This window comes from Petaurus breviceps, unplaced genomic scaffold, assembly GCF_028583685.1.
Source record: "Petaurus breviceps papuanus isolate PSGF00001 unplaced genomic scaffold, PetGlider_PUasm1.0 214, whole genome shotgun sequence".
Taxonomy (NCBI): domain Eukaryota; kingdom Metazoa; phylum Chordata; class Mammalia; order Diprotodontia; family Petauridae; genus Petaurus; species Petaurus breviceps.
This window is the reverse complement of record NW_027185863.1, coordinates 17,039,078-17,056,268: the sequence shown is the minus strand read 5'-3', so window position 1 is coordinate 17,056,268 and position 17,191 is coordinate 17,039,078. Positions and strand designations below refer to the sequence as shown.

At 35.0% G+C, this 17,191-nt stretch overlaps 1 protein-coding gene across 1 annotated transcript in view; it reads left to right on the top strand.

The window, feature by feature from the left end:
• MYO16 (myosin XVI) overlaps positions 1 to 17,191 on the top strand; it is an 871,975-nt gene that overhangs the window by 752,187 nt on the left and 102,597 nt on the right. Inside the window, exons 32-33 of the mRNA XM_069094125.1 lie at positions 9,359 to 9,605; positions 12,140 to 12,447. Coding sequence (XP_068950226.1) covers positions 9,359 to 9,605; positions 12,140 to 12,447 — 555 coding nt within the window. The remainder of the gene's footprint in view (positions 1 to 9,358; positions 9,606 to 12,139; positions 12,448 to 17,191) is intronic.

The following is a 17,191-nucleotide window of genomic DNA, read 5'->3' as shown; positions in this document are numbered from 1 at the left end:
ATCTGTGTATGCATGTATTTATATCTACAAGTATGATTATATATGTATGTGTGCATATATATATACGTGTGTGCACTCTTAATTGTGGAGAGGAAGGGAGAAAAGTAAAGTAAAATGTGCATATCAGAGGGCAAAATAAAACACACAAGGAAGCAAGGAAAATATGGGCAGCTTGGAAAATAATGTGTAGAATTCATTATATATATGTACATATATGTTTTTTCTTAAAAGGAAATGTATTACTTTATATTGAATCCTCTTATGATCTGCTGTGTACATGGAAATGTTTTTTTTTTGCTTTTCTTCTTTTGTATTTAAGTTTAAATTAAATTTAAAAACATATATATTAACCATGTTTCAAAAGAGAACACAGATACTCTCTCAAAAAAAAAAAAAGAAACAAGAAGCAATAAAAATAAAGTTTTTAAAGAGCATGCTTTGGTTGGCATTTAGATTCCATCACTTCTTTCTCTGGAGGTAGATAGCATTTTTATCATATGTCCCCTGAAATTTATCATATATTTATGAGAATAGCCAAGTCATTTATAGTTGTTTATCATTTAATATTGCTGTTACTGTGTACAATGATCTCCTGACTTTGGTCACTCCATTTTGCATCAGTTCATGTTAGACTTCCCAGGTTTTGTTTTGTTTTTTTCCTGAAACAATCCTATTTTTCATTTCATATAACACACTACTATTCCATCACAATCATATAACACAGCTTGTTCCACCATTTCCCAATTGGACATCCTTCCAATTTTGAATTCCTTGAATTCACAAAAAGAGCTACTTAAATATTTTCATGTACATATATACATATATATATGTATCCTTTTCCTTTGATCTCTTTGACATATATACCTAGTATTTGTATTACTGGGTCAAAAGTTATGCACAACTTCACAGACCTTTAGACATAGATCTAAATTCTTCTCCAGAATGATTAGACTAGTTTATAATGATAGCAACAGTGCATTAATTTCCTAATTTTTCCACATCCCCTCCAGCATTTATCTTTTTCCTTTTCTGTCATGTTAACCAATCTCTAATCAATTGTGATTTAGAACATTTTTTCTTATGACTAGATAACTTTGAATTCTTCTTTTGAAAGCCTTATGTTTGAGAACCTTATATTCTTTGACAATTTATCAATTGCAGAATGAATCATAAATTTTATTCAGTATTGTATATATTTGAGAAACGAGGTCTTCATCAGAAAAACTTGCTATGATTTTTTTTTCTCATTTTCCTTCTACTTTTGTTTGAATTGGCTTTGCTTGTGGAAAAAAACTTTTTAAATTTAATGTAATCAAAACAATCTACTTTATATCCTATAATACTCTTTATCACTTATTTGGTCATAAATTCTTCACTTATCCATAGATCTGACAGATAAAGTATTTCATGATCCCTTAATTTGCTTATGATATCACCCTTTATATCATTAGTTTGGTATATGGTGTGAGATGTTCTATACCTAATTTCTACCAGGCTGCTTTCCAGTTTTTCCAATAATTTTGTCAAATAGTAATTTTTTTTCCCAAAAATCTTGGATCTTTGCTTTTATGTAACACTAGATTAGTATGTTCATTTACTACTGTGTATTGTGTACCTAATCTCTTTTACTGATCTGCCACTTTATTTCTTAGTCAGTACGAGATTGTTTTGATCATTACCACTTTGTAATATACTTTGAGATCTTGTACAGCTAGGCCACCTTCCTTCACATTTTTTCCATTGATTCTTCTGATTTTCTTGAACTGTTGTTCTTCCAGATGAATTTCATTATTTTTTCTAGCTCCACAAATCAGTTTTTTGGAAGTTTGATTGGTATGTCAGGGAATAAGAAAATTAATTTAAATAGAATTGCCATTTTTATTATATTGCCTTGGACTATCCATGAACAATTACTATTTCTCTAATTGTTTAGATCTGACTTTATTTACATGAAAAGTGTTTTGTAATTTTGTTTACATAGTTCCTTGGTTTATATTGGCAGTAAACCCCAAGTATTTTATATTGTCTGTAGTTATTTTTAAATGGAATTTCTCTTTTTATCCCTTCCTTTTGGACTTTGTTGGTAATATATAGAAATGCTGGTGATTTATATGAGTCTATTTTATATTCTTCAACTTTACTGAGTTAATTGTTTCAACTAGTTATTTTAGATGTTTCTCTAGGATTTGCTAAATATACCATCATATCATTTGCACAGAAAAAAATATGTTCAATCTTATTTATTAACATTTTCTCCATCACTTTTTAGGTCAGATATTCCACAAAATAATAAACAAAACCCTTAATTTTATTGTTTTCTCATTTTTGAGGTGTAAAGGCTCTCAATGAAAATTTAACAATGATTCTCACAAGTTGTTTGAAACTGCCTCAAGCATACTCTCATAGTGGCTAATTTAGAAACCACTGTCTGATAGATGTTACCTTCCTCCCCACTAACATTCTACTGTGCCCTCCTATTCCAGAGCTGAAAAAGTTTTATCCCTGGGGATCCTTGCACCTATACACTTTTTCTTCTACCCTTCGAGAGATATAGACACTAACTAGAGAAAGTCACAAATTAATCTCCCACACTCCAGATTTATAGTTTACAATTTCACCTCTCTTCCCTCACTGGTTCACCCCTACTACTTGTCCAAATCATTTTAGGCTATGCTTGAGCTTATCCTCAAAGCATATGTTCCAACACCTTTTGTATTCTCTCCACAATTAGAAAACCAGACTCCCACTTATCAAAGTTTTGGCAGATGACCTAAATTCCTTCTTCAGTGAGGTTGAGATCATACTATGGACTCTAGTTCACTCTAGTTTTCCATTGCTCAAAACTTCTCAACATCATCACTCTCTCTCTTCTCTTCCCATCTTTCTTGTCCTTCTACATGTTTGATCCTATTTACCTCTCACTTCCTTCAGACCCTGGTTCTAGAAATCATTCTCCCTCTCTAAAATATATTCAAATAATTTCTCTTCCACTGGCCTCCAAATATTATCAAGTCTTCCTAAATATTTTTTTAAAGCTATTGGGGTTAAGTAACTTGCTCAAGGTTACACGGCAAATTATTTCTGGGTGTGGTGCTAAGTATCTGAGCCCGGATTCGATCCCCCAGATCATCCCAACTCTGGGGCCGGTGCTCTTACTCTCTGTGCTACCTGGCCACCCCTCCCTAAACATTTAAAAAAAAAAAAACTGGGGCAGAGCCAAGATGCTGAAATAAAAACAGGAACTTGCTTAAGCTCCCACACCAACCACCTCCAATACCTGTAAACAAATTTTAGAGCTACAGAACCCACAAAGTGACAGAGAGAAACAAATATACTGCTGAAGGCAGCCTAGCAGGCCAATAGGAAGGGTCTATTTCACCACACTAGGAGCCAAGAACAGTGCTGCATGAGCCATGTAGGCCCAGACTCGAGACCCAGACTGGCCACAGCAGACTTCAGAAGAGTGAATCACCAGCAGCTGTGGTAGATTCCAGACTTCTCAACCCATAAACACCAAAGAGAAAGTAAAAGGTCAGTGCAGAACCCTGTTGATCCAGGGTGAGAGAAGAGTGCAGTCTGGTCCCTTCCCATGGGGTGGCAGATGTGACAGAAGCCTGGCATCAGCTACTGCCCCATGGCTGCCTCTGGAGCTCCTGGACTGAAGATCACAGGAGGACCAAGTGACCATTCAGAGGGTAATCACTCTTGCTTTGATCTTCTTGGATCTGGGTCACAGTCTTGGGTGGTGGTCCTGGAGTGAGTAATGGCACCATGCCAGAGTTTGTGGTGGCTGTAGAGAGGGTGCCTTCCCCATAGCTTTGACAACATTTTCAAAAATCCCAACAATTTGGGACACAGCTCTCTCCACTCTGGAAGTAGAGTTCTACTGTGGCAAAGAGCTCAAAAGTCAAGTAATTGTCTGGCAAGACAAGAAAAAAGAAGAAGCACAATCAGACCGTAGAATCCTTTTGGGGACAAAAATGATCAAAACTTGGAATAAGAAGAAGACAACAAAGTCAAAATTCCTGCATCAAAAGCTTCCAAGAAAAATATGAATTGGTCACAGGCCACAGAGGAGCCCAAGGAGGGTTTTGAAAATCAAGTAAGAGAAGTGGAAGAAAAAATGGGAAGAGAAATGAGAATGATGCAAGAAAATCATGAAAAACAAGTCAACAGCCTGCTAGAGGAGACCCAAGAAAATACTGAAGAAAATAACACCTTAAAAATAGACTAACTCAAATGACAAAAGAGGCCCAAAAAGCCAAAGAGGAGAATGCCTTAAAAAAGTCGAATTTTCCAGATGGAAAAGGAATTTCAAAAAATTACTGAAAAGAATAATTCCTTCAAAATTAGAGTGGAGCAAATGGAACCTAATGACTTTATGAAAAATCAAGATACTATAAAACAGATCCAAACAAATGAATAAATAGAAGGCAATGTGAAATATCTCATTGGAAAAACCACTGACCTCGGGGGTGGCTAGGTGGTGCAGTGAGTAGAGCACCAGCCCTGGAGTCAGGAGGACCTGAGTTCAAATCCGGCCTCAGACACTTAACACAAAAACTAGCCATGTGACCTTGGGCAAGTCACTTAACCCCAATCGCCCTCCAAAAAAAGAAAAGGAAAAAAAAACACTGACCTGGAAAATAGATCCAGGAGAGATAATTTAAAAATTATTGGACTAGCTGAAAGCCATGATCAAAAAGAGAACCTAGAAATCATCCTTCAAGAAATTCTCAAGGAAAATATCCCTGATATTCTAGAACCAGAGGGCAAAATAGAAATTGAAAGAATTCACCAATCACTTCTTGAAAAAAATACCCCCCCAAAAAACCTCCTAGGAATATTATAGCAATTATACAATTCCAGAGTTCCCAAATCAAGGAGAAAATATTACAAGCAGCCAGAATGAAACAATTTGAGTATTGTGGAAACACAATCAGGATAACGCAAGATCTAGCAGCTTCTACATTAAGGGATCAAAGGGCTTGGAATATGATATTCCAGTGGTCAAAGAAGCTAGGAATAAAACCAAGAATCACCTACCCAGCAAAACTGAATATAATGCCACAGGGGAATTCAATGAAATGGAGGACTTTCAAGCATTCTTGATGAAAAATCCAGAGCTGAACAGAAAATTTGACTTTCAAATACAAGAAGCATGAGAAGTAAACAGGAAAAAGAAATCATAAGGAACTTATTAAAGTTGAACTATTTGCAATCCTACATGGAAAAATGGTAATTGTAACTCAATAAAACTTTTCTCAGTATGAGGATAGTTGAAGGAAATAAATATATATATATATAATATGTATATATGTATGAACAGGAGAGTATATGGATGTATAAATACATATGTGAGTGTGCGTATATGTGTGTACATGTATGCATAGACAGAGGGCACAGGATCAGTTGAATATGGAGGAATGATATCTAAAAAATGAAATTAAGAGGTGAGAGAGGAATTTATTGGGAGCAGGAGAAAGGAAGAGATAGAATAGGGTAAATTATATAAACAAGGCAAGAGAAAACTTAACAATGGAGGGGAAAAGCATGAAGGTGGAAGGGAATGGGTCAACCTTACTCTCACTAAATTTGGTTTAAGAAGGGAATAACATACTCAATTGGGTATCTTACGCTACAAAAAAATAGGGGGGAAGGAGAAAAGAGTGGGAATGTTAGAAGGGAGGGCCGATTGGGGGAGAGGGTAGTTAGAAGCAAACACTTTTGAAAAGGGACAGGGTCAAAGGAGAAAATAGAATAAATGGGGGGAGGGATAGGATGGATGGAAATATAGCTAGTCTTTCACAATATAACTACTATGGAGACATTTTGTGTAACTACACATGTGCAACCTATATTGAATTTCTTATCTTCCCTGGGGGTAGGGGGTGGGTGAGGAGGGAAGAAGGGAAAGAAAGTTTTAAAAACAAATGTTTAAAAAATTATTTTTTACATGCAACTGGGAAATAAGATGTACAGGTACTGGGGTATAGAAATCTGTCTTGCTCTACTAGAAAGTTTGGGGGTGATGGGGGAGGATATTAGAGAGAACAGACTGGGGGAATGGGTATTCAGTAGGCTAGATATCTTGGGGTGGGAGGTAGGGGAAAGACGGGGAGAAAATCTGTAACTCAAAATCTTGTGGAAATGAATGTTAAAAAACTAAAAATAAATAAATAAGAATACCAAAAAAAAAAAAAAAAGAAAGAAAAGAAGAGCCTCCCCTTAACCCTTCTGGCTCATTCAAATACTATTTGTCTGCTTTTACTGCTATACTTCTTGAAAGAAGTTTCACTCTCCACTCTTATCAACCTGTACAATCTGGATTTGTCTCCTAATAGTTTATTGAAAGTCTTCTTTTAAATATTACAAATGAGCTTCTAACTGCCAAGTTCAATGACACCTCTCCACCTAAGTTTATTACTCCTTTACCTCTCACAGCTTTTGACACTATAGACCCCCGTAATGAAGCCCATCTGATCCCTTAGAATCAGGGCTACCATAATCAGGGCCCTTCTCTTAGATTTTCATTGACCCTTTTCCATTCCCAACTGTTTAATGTGAAATGACAATTTATTATTTACAATTTATCTTCCTTTTTGACACTCAATTGTGAACAGTGTTCACTCTCATGACTTTGAGTGTATATATATATATACATATATGTATGGGATGGAGATGGGTCCTTGCAATAAACAATTACTATAGACCTTAGACAGAACTACACATAATCTGGACACTGACACAGCATTCTAGCTTTATGAAAACCCAGTTTTCCTTTAATTAAAAAATTCCTTAAAAATCTCTCTGAGTAATCCCCAAAATGAATTCTTCTCTTCTCTTGTGAATCATAATGTTGATTGACATATGACATGCACAGCACTTCTTATAATCCTGACACAGTTTCTGCAACCTAAATATTCTTCATCTATACAAAACTATAAATTTATTCTATAAAAATATTATTTCAGAGTTTATGTCTTTTAAAATTAATGCTTTTTTCTTGTTTGTATTTAAGTTGTTTCCAATTATTGGGTGAACTTTTTGCCTCCACCCTGTCTCCAACCTCACCCCCACACACATACCTTTAGGAAGGTTTGAAAAGGAGACTACTGGACATTTTTGCTATAAATGTAATCATTTGAATTTCAAATGATACTACCAGGAGATTATCTTTCTGAGTATATGTATTTATTACCTTCTAGACAAAAGAAAAAAAGTTTTATGAGTCTAAAACCTACTACTCTTTCTGTCACCTTAAAAAATCTCATAAAAGTGTCAGAAGAAAAATGGGAAATTAATTTCCTCTTGTGCCAAATCATTTTCTTGAAGTAATTAATCTTATGCTAAAGAAGTCAATTTGTGCCGTATAGTATAGTTTAAATGATCAAAAAAGACAGTTGGGAATAATGAAGGGAAAATGGAGTCCCTCAAATTCTTTGAAATAGATGTCACTGGGTGAATGTTGTCATATGGGGAGGGGTAGGAATGAGGGGTGGAGGTGGGGAGGTAGGGAAAGGCCTGGTTTGTTCACATTAATTCTTTAGTTCAAGTAAGTAGACATTATAGAGTTACACTGAACTTCACCTTTCCAAAAGACACACTCTTTAAAAAAAAAAAGAAACAAGGATAAGTAAAAATCAGCTTGTCTCACTGCTTTTCTCTTCATCTGGTGCTCTTAAGCCTAACTGCATATTATTCTATAATAGTTTATATTCATGGACGCTTGATTGTACCTTTCGCTGTTTACTATTTTTTTTTCAGATTAGTTCAGCATGACGGTTTTGCAGTTTAAATACAGTACCACTACATTCCAAAGTAACTATAAACATTCAGTTGCCATCTGAAAAAAATGTTGAGCATTTTAAATGTCTGCATATTTTTCTTCTGAAGCCATACTTATAGAAAACTTTCTTTACTTTCCCCTTTGCAATCAACCAATATCATACAGATAACCCACTAGTTCATTGTAATTTCAGAGGAATGGACAATTTTAAGGCATATTTAATACTTTAGTTTTCTCTTATACCAGCTTTAGATTTCTCTTATAGTCTGCTTCCCACCTTACCAGTCAAAAAAATTATTTTGCATAACAGATCTCTTGCTTTTCCTTTATTCATTTGTTCTTTTGTTTGGTTTCTTCCTCTCCCTCCCTTTCTTTTTTCTTCCTTCTTTTCTTTTTTCTTTCCTTTCTTCCTTTTCTGCTGAAATTCAGAGATATTTTCTGAACTCACCATCATCACTTCTAGGAATGCCAAACGTGAAGTTAGGCTTTATAGATATAGTTATAATAATAATATTTACATGACATTAAAAGGTTTTGAAGAATGTCCTTTCTTTTGTCCATTTTATACAAGACAGATTAGCAATGGAGAAAATCAGTGTGTCTCAAATATTTAAGTAAGAGTGTATTGCCAGAAATTAGGGTCAATGTAATCATTATTGATCTAACAGGATGGGATGAAAGGAATGATATTTTGCTCTCAAACTGATCAAGTTTTATACCTATAAAAAGATTGTTAATCTTTGTCTTTTAGATTGCATATTCTTTGTATCTGTAGTCTGACCCTTCTATTTTTCCCCAGAACCATGAAACTTTATGTCTACCTGTCCACCATATCTCTCTCTCTCTCTCTCTCTCTCTCTCTCTCTCTCTCTCTCTCTCTCTGAAGCATGGAGTAGTGCTTATGTGGAGGTTAACATAGGTTAAAAATTGACATACACACATGTAAATATGTGTGCATGTCTATATACAGGTATATGTATGTCTGTATGTATATACACATGTGTTATCCTCCACTTTTTAAGCCCTAAAACAAAACCTCATCGTAGTATGGAGTAGATACTGACTTATTAAAAGCTATTCTAAGCTTGACAGGGCCTACCAAGCTAGAAATATTCAAATTATAATTCTGAGTAGGTGCTGTTATCAAAGGAGCAGCCTTAGCTAAACTCAGAGACACCCAGCACCAGATAGTTGGCCCTGAGGTGATAATATTTTTTTTCAGTCCCAGCCATTGATAACACTTGTCTCAGCATAAAGGAGCTTCACCCTGCATTGGTAGAGTATGTACCTACACATAAAAGACCTCATTATAAAGATTATTCCTGGTAACCTATCCAAGTAAATTATATTCTTAACATAATCTTTGAATTTATGATAGCTATTAATGAATTTTTAAATCTCATTTTAATGTGGCTAGGATACATTTCATTATTTCTCTTACACTGAGACTATATTTATCAGTCTGTAACCCCATTATCAGTCATGCAGCTTAATGTCATTGTGACTTTGCTTCTGTGTTTCGGATTCGCATTTCTTTCACCGGACCATCATTTTGTCCTCTTCCGACAGTTGTAAGAGGCTTTCTTGCACGGCAACACTTGCTACAGAAGATGAGCATCAGACAGCAAGAGGTAACTTCAGTAAAGAGTTTCCTCCAGAACACAGAAGACATGGGCCTGAAAACATATGATGCACTGGTCATTCAGAATGCTTCAGACATAGCTCGAGAAAATGACCGGCTCCGCAATGAAATGAACATAGCTTATCATAGAGAAAAGTTTGAGGTCAGGAACAAACAAGAAGAAGGCACCAAAAGGTAAGTGGAAAATGTTTTCAACAGCCTCCATAATTGATTCAGATATCACCATAAGCATTCAGAACAGCTCTCAGCTCAGGGTCAACAAACAATGATCATAGGGGAAGCCAAGGCCAGTGGTAAGCACTTTACAAATACTATGGTAGTATGTATCACAATATGTCATCTGCAAACATTTTGCTTGAGACAATAGTATAGTAGTTCAACTTAAGGTTAGGAATATCGAAGTTAGAATATGGCCTCAGGCACTTACTGACTGTGTGACTCTGGGCAAGTCCCTTAAATTTTCTCAACTCCAATTTCCTGATCTGCAGAGTGAAGACAAAGTTCATGAAGAACTTTATAAGTCTTGAAGTGTGTTCTAAATGTGAGGCATTAGATCTGCTTTTGTCATTATTGTTGCCATCATGATGATTATTAGGGAGACAATATAATATAATAGTAGAGAGCTTTCTTCTGAATCAAGAGGACCTGAGTTCAAATCCTGCCTCTGACACATACTGTGTGAACCTACATAAGTGATTTAACATCATGTTATCTCCAGCGACCCTTAGACTGCAATTTGCAGAGGAGGTGAAGTTCTGAACTGGCAAGGGAATTCTCCTCAATGGGAGTTTTTTATCCCAAAGAAAGCATGGGTCTGGTAAAAAATATGCTGGTGATTATCATCTTCATCATCATCATCATCATTATCATCTAATTACAGGTTCCAATGAATATTTTATATATTTTTGTTAATATATTAAATATCCTTGTTAAAAAGGCCATAAATACAAATGTATATATCCCAAGACCACCTATAATGTCTCTTTTGAAGGTCATTAATTTTGCATGCTATACTTGTTTCATTTTTTTTAATACCCCAGGCAGACTCAGATTTTATTTTAAAGTATATGATAGCTCTATTTTTAGCAAACAAATTTAATTGGGCATTTAAATTTTTTCATTCAAGCACACTGAACATAAATGCTGACTTAGAGAACCTTCTGGAAATTTGCCAACATAATTAATAAGGAGCCATTTTAGGGGAGAGGACATGCCATGAAATCAATATAGAGAAATATGTCTGTTCTAGTCGCTATATAAATTGACACATTTTCTTCTCCAGTGAAGACATCTTTTTCTTTCCTTTTCATTTATGAAAGTCTACTCTGAATGCTTAGCTAGAAATAGAAATTTTGCAACCACCTATTTAAGCTTACAGTGGAGTATCCTTCCATTTCTGTGAATGATATGGCAGTAATCTGTTCTCTTTGACCATAATTCACTTGTTAGGGAGCTATTTATTTTTCCATAGGAACTCAATAATGCCACATTGTATCTCACTGGAAATGGCACTCCTTTGCTTGTGCTGACTATGTCAGATTATTTTTATTAAAGTAAAAATGGCAGTGTCATCTCTGGTTAATTAGCTTCAAATATCCCAATAATTAAATACTAAAAAATCCCTTTGTAGGGGAAAATCGGTAATTAAACATTACAGTGAAAACAAATTACATACTGAATACCAAGTTTTTTATCTTCAGCCACTTCATTTACTATATGGGCATCTGGCTATATCTTTTAGAAGAATTCCACCTCTTTGGGTATTCTGCCATAAAGAGATATAATTATAAAAACAGATGCTTAAAAAATGGCTTGGAAAATAAATGTATTGACATCTTTTTATCACATGATTACTCCAGCTTATAAAGCCAAAAGGAAAAACTTTGTTGTTCTTCCTCTTGTCTTTATTACTGTATCTATTTTTTAATGAAATATCTATTAATTGTATAGGACTTCCAGAAGGATAGTTATTATTTTCACTGCTAGAACTGAACAATCACCTCAATTTCTCACTTTGCTCAGATGTAAAATTAAGTACCAAGTGATTTGTCAATTTGTTTATTTGATAAGAGCAATGTACTTGGCAACAGACAAGACATATAGACTAAAAGGGAAAGAAAATCATTATGATGGAGAAAATAACTCCACATAATTAAATGATGGCTGATGATGCATGGAGGGAGAGACAGAAATAGGAAAGTAGTATGGGTTACCCCCATAATTCCACGCTTTGCTTTTTATAATAGTATACTCCTTTGAGAGGGAGCCATGATGAACTCCCAACATTTGCTGCATCAGTAACTTTCTATTAAGATGGATTTCCCAAAAATTATCATTCAGATTGAATTCCTAGGTTTTGATTGTGTTTAATAATCAGAGTGTGAACAATCCATTCAGTGAATGCCTGATCAACAATATGAAACTACTTAAGGAAAGCTGCATTTATGTCTGTATATGGTGGTGGGGGGAGTCCAATGATCTGATTTATCATAAAGCAGGAAATGGAAAAATTCTAGCAGCTTCATCTGGATTTGTTTGTCAGAAGATTACTGCATACACATCCTCTAGTCACAGCAGGGGTGTAGAGAGATTGTTTTCCAAAAGGCTGTTATTATGTTTGCATGAACAGGTTCATTGTTATCATTTGAATAATGCATCTGGGCATCTCTTCTGTTATGTGTGTGTGTGTTTTTCTTCTTTCCTTTAAGAGCCGCAGACAAGGGTGGAAAGGTCTCTGAAGACAACTTCGCAGTCAGTCGGGCACCCAAGCATTTTCATTCTAGCTCAGTTCCAGTCCCCATGGCAGTGGATGGCTTGGTACAGTCTCTGGCTGGATCATCCATCAGATCTCCCTCCCTGCACTCTGTGTTCAGTATGGATGACAGCAGTGGCCTGCCATCACCACGGAAACAGCCCCCTCCCAAACCAAAGAGAGACCCCAACACACGACTGAGTGCTTCCTATGAAGCTGTTAGTGCTTGCTTGTCAGCAGCTGCTAAGGACACAGCTAATGAAGGTTAGGCTAAAAGGGAAAGCATGGGGGGTAGGGGAAGCAGATTGGGAGACAACAACATTATTTCTGTTTATTGATCTTCTGACTTCCGGTCCTCAAATGCCCCATAGTAGCCTTGTAGCTCTAGTATGTTTTTAATAGAAATAAATCTAATTGCTGGTTTACCAGTGGCTCTTTAATCCCTAAGAAAACATGACATTTTGGTAAAATTTCTAAGGCTGTTGGAAAAGGCAATTTGTGCTATTCTCCCTACTTCTGCCCTCTCTCCAACCTCCAACACAAAACAACTGCACATAAAATAAACTTCAAATTTTGACAATATAAATTTTGTACCCTATTAATAATTAGAATGTTTTTAAGCTTTTGATTGAAAGAGATATGACCAGAATCAAGACTTAGACCCATCCTGCCTGTGACGCATACTAACTGTGTGATCCTGACAAGTCACATAAACCATCAGTGCCTGAAACAACACTCAAAGTCCCTAAGTGTTGATATGCACTGAAAGTACATTTCCTCACTAGGAGTTCATTATACCAGATACAGTCCAAAACAAAGCAAAACAAAACCCCCAAATCTATCATTTCATCAGTTTTTCTTTGCATCAAAATATAGGCAAAAAACATCTATTTCAGCATGCTGATGAGTGAAATGATTCACCATTAAATGAATAGCAAGCTCTAGTTAGTGGTATCTGTGAAAGCAAGGTAGCTTAAATTTCTATATTAAGATTCTAACAACATCTTTATCTAAATGATTAAAGTTAAATCACATACTCACCCCAAGTTATCTTCCACTTATTTATATCAGGAATCAGCCCATGGGCCACAGTTTGCCATCCCTTGATTTATATTATGATGATTTAGTAATTATTCATCTGTAGCATTAGTAAAAGTAAATAGGGTGCATTGGAGAACATAGAATTGAATTCAATTGCTTTTTAAAAATAATAACCAAAGAAATTTAGCCAACAAGATAAAAAGAGAGAGCTTAAGAATGTTCTCCTGGAAAAAGATATTTTAAACACAGAGAGGTATCCCATTGCCCTAAGTAGCTTGAGAAATGTACAAGAAGACTTCAAGATGTTGGTAGAAGAGTAAATATTGGCAAATGAACAGAGGTGTGGACTTGAAATCCTGATGACCTGAGTTCGAATACAACCTCAGGCCTTCCTCATTCTGTGATCCAGGGCAAATCAGTTAACACCTCTTAAATTTTCGGGTTGTTCTGTAAAATGAGAGGATTCGACTAGATAATGTGTATGATTTCTTTCAACTCTAAATCCATAATCCTAGAATTAATAATAGATAAGATTGAAGAAAATCATGAGAGTAATTACAGAAATAGACAAATATGATAAACAACATGGATGAATATAGAAAAGAGTTTTGAGGGAGAAAATTTAAATCTGATCAGTGGAAAGCAATTGGAAAAGGTGTGATTCACATGCTAGAACTATTGAGCTCCAACAATATCATCTTAAAAGAGGAAACACAATGCTTACTAAATGATATTTACAGCTAAATAATTCACAAACTCACAGCATGAGTAGGCAGGACAAATCTCACTTATTCCCTTATTTCTCTCTAGGTATTTTTCGGTAGTCTGTGGGGCTAGGTTTGTGGGGCAAAGTTCAAACAAAGGAATGACCAAAATAAGAAACAAGTAGTGGGTTAGACAGACTGGAGTGGGGAATGGGGCAGGGGGAGAGGGGAAGGGAGTAAATAGTTCCTACAGTCATATTCACTTGGATATAGGGAATAATGCATGATTACAAAAGAGCAAGATTAGGAACAAAATATACTATAAAAAAGGAATATGAGGGTGAAGTTCCACTAGCAGTAGCTTTATTCAAGATGAAAGAATCAATGTGAAAAGAAATAGAATAAATATTACATAGTAGATAGACATGAAGTGGGAGTGGGAAAGGACATGAGTGTTCTAAATCATGTCAGGTCATTACAGTGGATGGAAAGGCCTAATTTGAGAATCAGAACATAGTGGTGGTTGATGAAATGACAAAAGGCAAGCAAGTTAAGTATAATTCAGGGCAAATTACAAAGGGTGGAGGGGCAGACGAGATTCTAGGAAGTTTTTTTTTTAATTTCCTTTAAAAAAAGATTCCATTGACATGTAGATAAAATGTTATCAGGAGACAGAAAAATATATATTTCAAAAATCATTTTCTTTAACTCTATAGACAAATTTAAGGGGTGAACTTATTGAGAGAGCACAAAATAACTTTCTTAGTCAACTACATTGAGGGAAAATAAATTTGTAATCAGAGAATTAAAATTGTTTCTACACATCTTAGTGTAGTAATACTTGACATTATATAGTGCTTATTATGTGCTAAGCGCTATACATTTAATATCACATTTGATCCTCACAACTACCTTGGAAGATAGGTGCTATTATTATCTCCATTTTACAAATGTGAAAACTGAGGCAGAGGTTGAATGACTTGCCGAGGATGTCACAGCTAGTGAGCTGTGCGGTCAGATTTCAACTCAAGTATTCCTGACTTAGGCCTGGTGCTCTATCCATTCTGCCACCTAGTAATAGAAGATTCTCTTGCAATAGATGAGTAAAATGTAAGACTAATGATCAATACCGAAATCAAATAGTATCCAAAACCCACAAGATCATATTTTCTTTAAATAAGCTTTCAGATTTTGAATGTGAATGAGAAGAAAGGAATATACATATATATCCAAAGCCACAAAAATCAAATATGCAAAGTTATTTTCCAGAAATCTCAACTCAGTTACAATTCGAGGTGGTATGTGAGTTCCACCACACTGATCACACACCCCATTTCTTTACAGCCAACTGTTGTCCACCTTACACAACAGGTGCTTACTTGTGGGTCGATTATGGCATAATACATATTTGTGGTTTTCTTTAGGTTTGTAAATGTATGGAAATACAATGTCTAGAAAAGACAGAAGGCTGTTTATGCAAAAATGAGGTCCCTTTCAAAATGGAGATCTAAGAGCTACAGAGATTCTTAGCAAAGAAGCGACATGGTGTGGTTGACAGAGCTGACCTAGGAGTCAGGGGGTGCTGTATCCAAACCCTCTCTTTTATATCCATTATAGGTGATACAACCTAAATATAAAAGGATACTTTCTCGATGCAATCAGCCTCAAATAGTTGCAATTATACAAATGTGTTAGAATTATAATGTTTTTGTGTAAAGTTGTGCTTATCAGTTACTTCTTAGGAATAAAAAATTATTCGTCTTTGCCAGTGAGAATTCTCAATGCCAAATCCCAAAGGGGAGTGGAATTCCCTAAGGATAATGAGCTTCTCCAGATGCTCCTATTGGAAGATGATACAGTACTGATCATATTAGGCAATGAAGCATTTCAGAGCCTCCTGAATGAGCTTAGCCAACTATTTACATGAGAAAACCAAGTGGATAAAGAAGGCCTATTGCTGAGATGATGACATGACATTGAATGGTCCTTCTATAGAGCTAGTCAGTTCCTCTTGGATTGATGCTGAGAAGGACAATTAACTGGCCCCCAAAAAATGAATAAGAGAGCTGACTGGACTTCATTTGGGAAACTGCAAATTGCTTTTAATGATCCCAAGCTTCTTTCTGAAATAAAGGTTCAGTTTTTTAACAACAATTTTGGCTAATGACGCAAAATGACAATGAGTCACAGACTATTACACTATACAAAGAATTAAAATTATAGATCACCTAAATATTGTTGGAGAGATGCATGGTGGGTATAAAAACAAACGCAGCAATAAAATTTTTTAAAGGTAGATCTTCCAGAACAATCTCCACATTATCAAGAGACATAAGAGTAAGGTTTTAGTAAAGTTTGTAATTTATTATTATCTGAAAAACTTAGATTTTTGTATGACTTGTTATGGCATAGTAAGAGAATGTCACTCACCAGAACTATTGTGTGTGTGTATATATATATATATATATACATACACATATATATATACACACACACATACATATACATATACACACATACATATATTTATCATGTATGTATACATGCACATATATGGATGTGTGTATATACATAGTTCTTGGTCCTACTCTTTCTCTTCCCCTCTCTCTCTGTCCCACATATATATATATATATATACACAGACATATACATTTCCAGTTCTATTCTACATAGTTATATAATAAACTTATAAATGTTATGTTAAATAAGTAAATTATATAAAATATGTTGTTATATAAAATTAATTTAAAATAAATTATATATTAAATAATTACATTCTATTTTATATGTACATGCTTATTGCTCACATATATACAGCATACATACACATATGCATACATACCTATATTTCTGCCTCTTTTACAGAAATAGTTTTATAAATAATAAATTTTATTTGCTTTGATCATCTAATTTTCAATTGGAGAATCATTATATTTTCCTTTGAAATTTGGTGAAAGGCATTATTTATCTGAACTTTGAGTCCTGAGTCTTTGGAAATGTATTATTAAATGTACCAGACAGGCAGTTAAATGTTCTTTCACCACCTGTAATACTGTACTGGAACATAATCTCCCCAAATAGTGAGTGCTACAATGAGGTTCCAGCAAATTCTTGAATTTTTCAGAGACCCTCCATTTGTCATCCAATTGTGACTGAATTTTTGCACCTGTAGTAAAATGTGGTCAAAACTAACCATAAATGCTGCTTGTTATTTTGGAACATATTGGATCACTCTTTATTTAACTCTTTGGTTGATGAAAAGG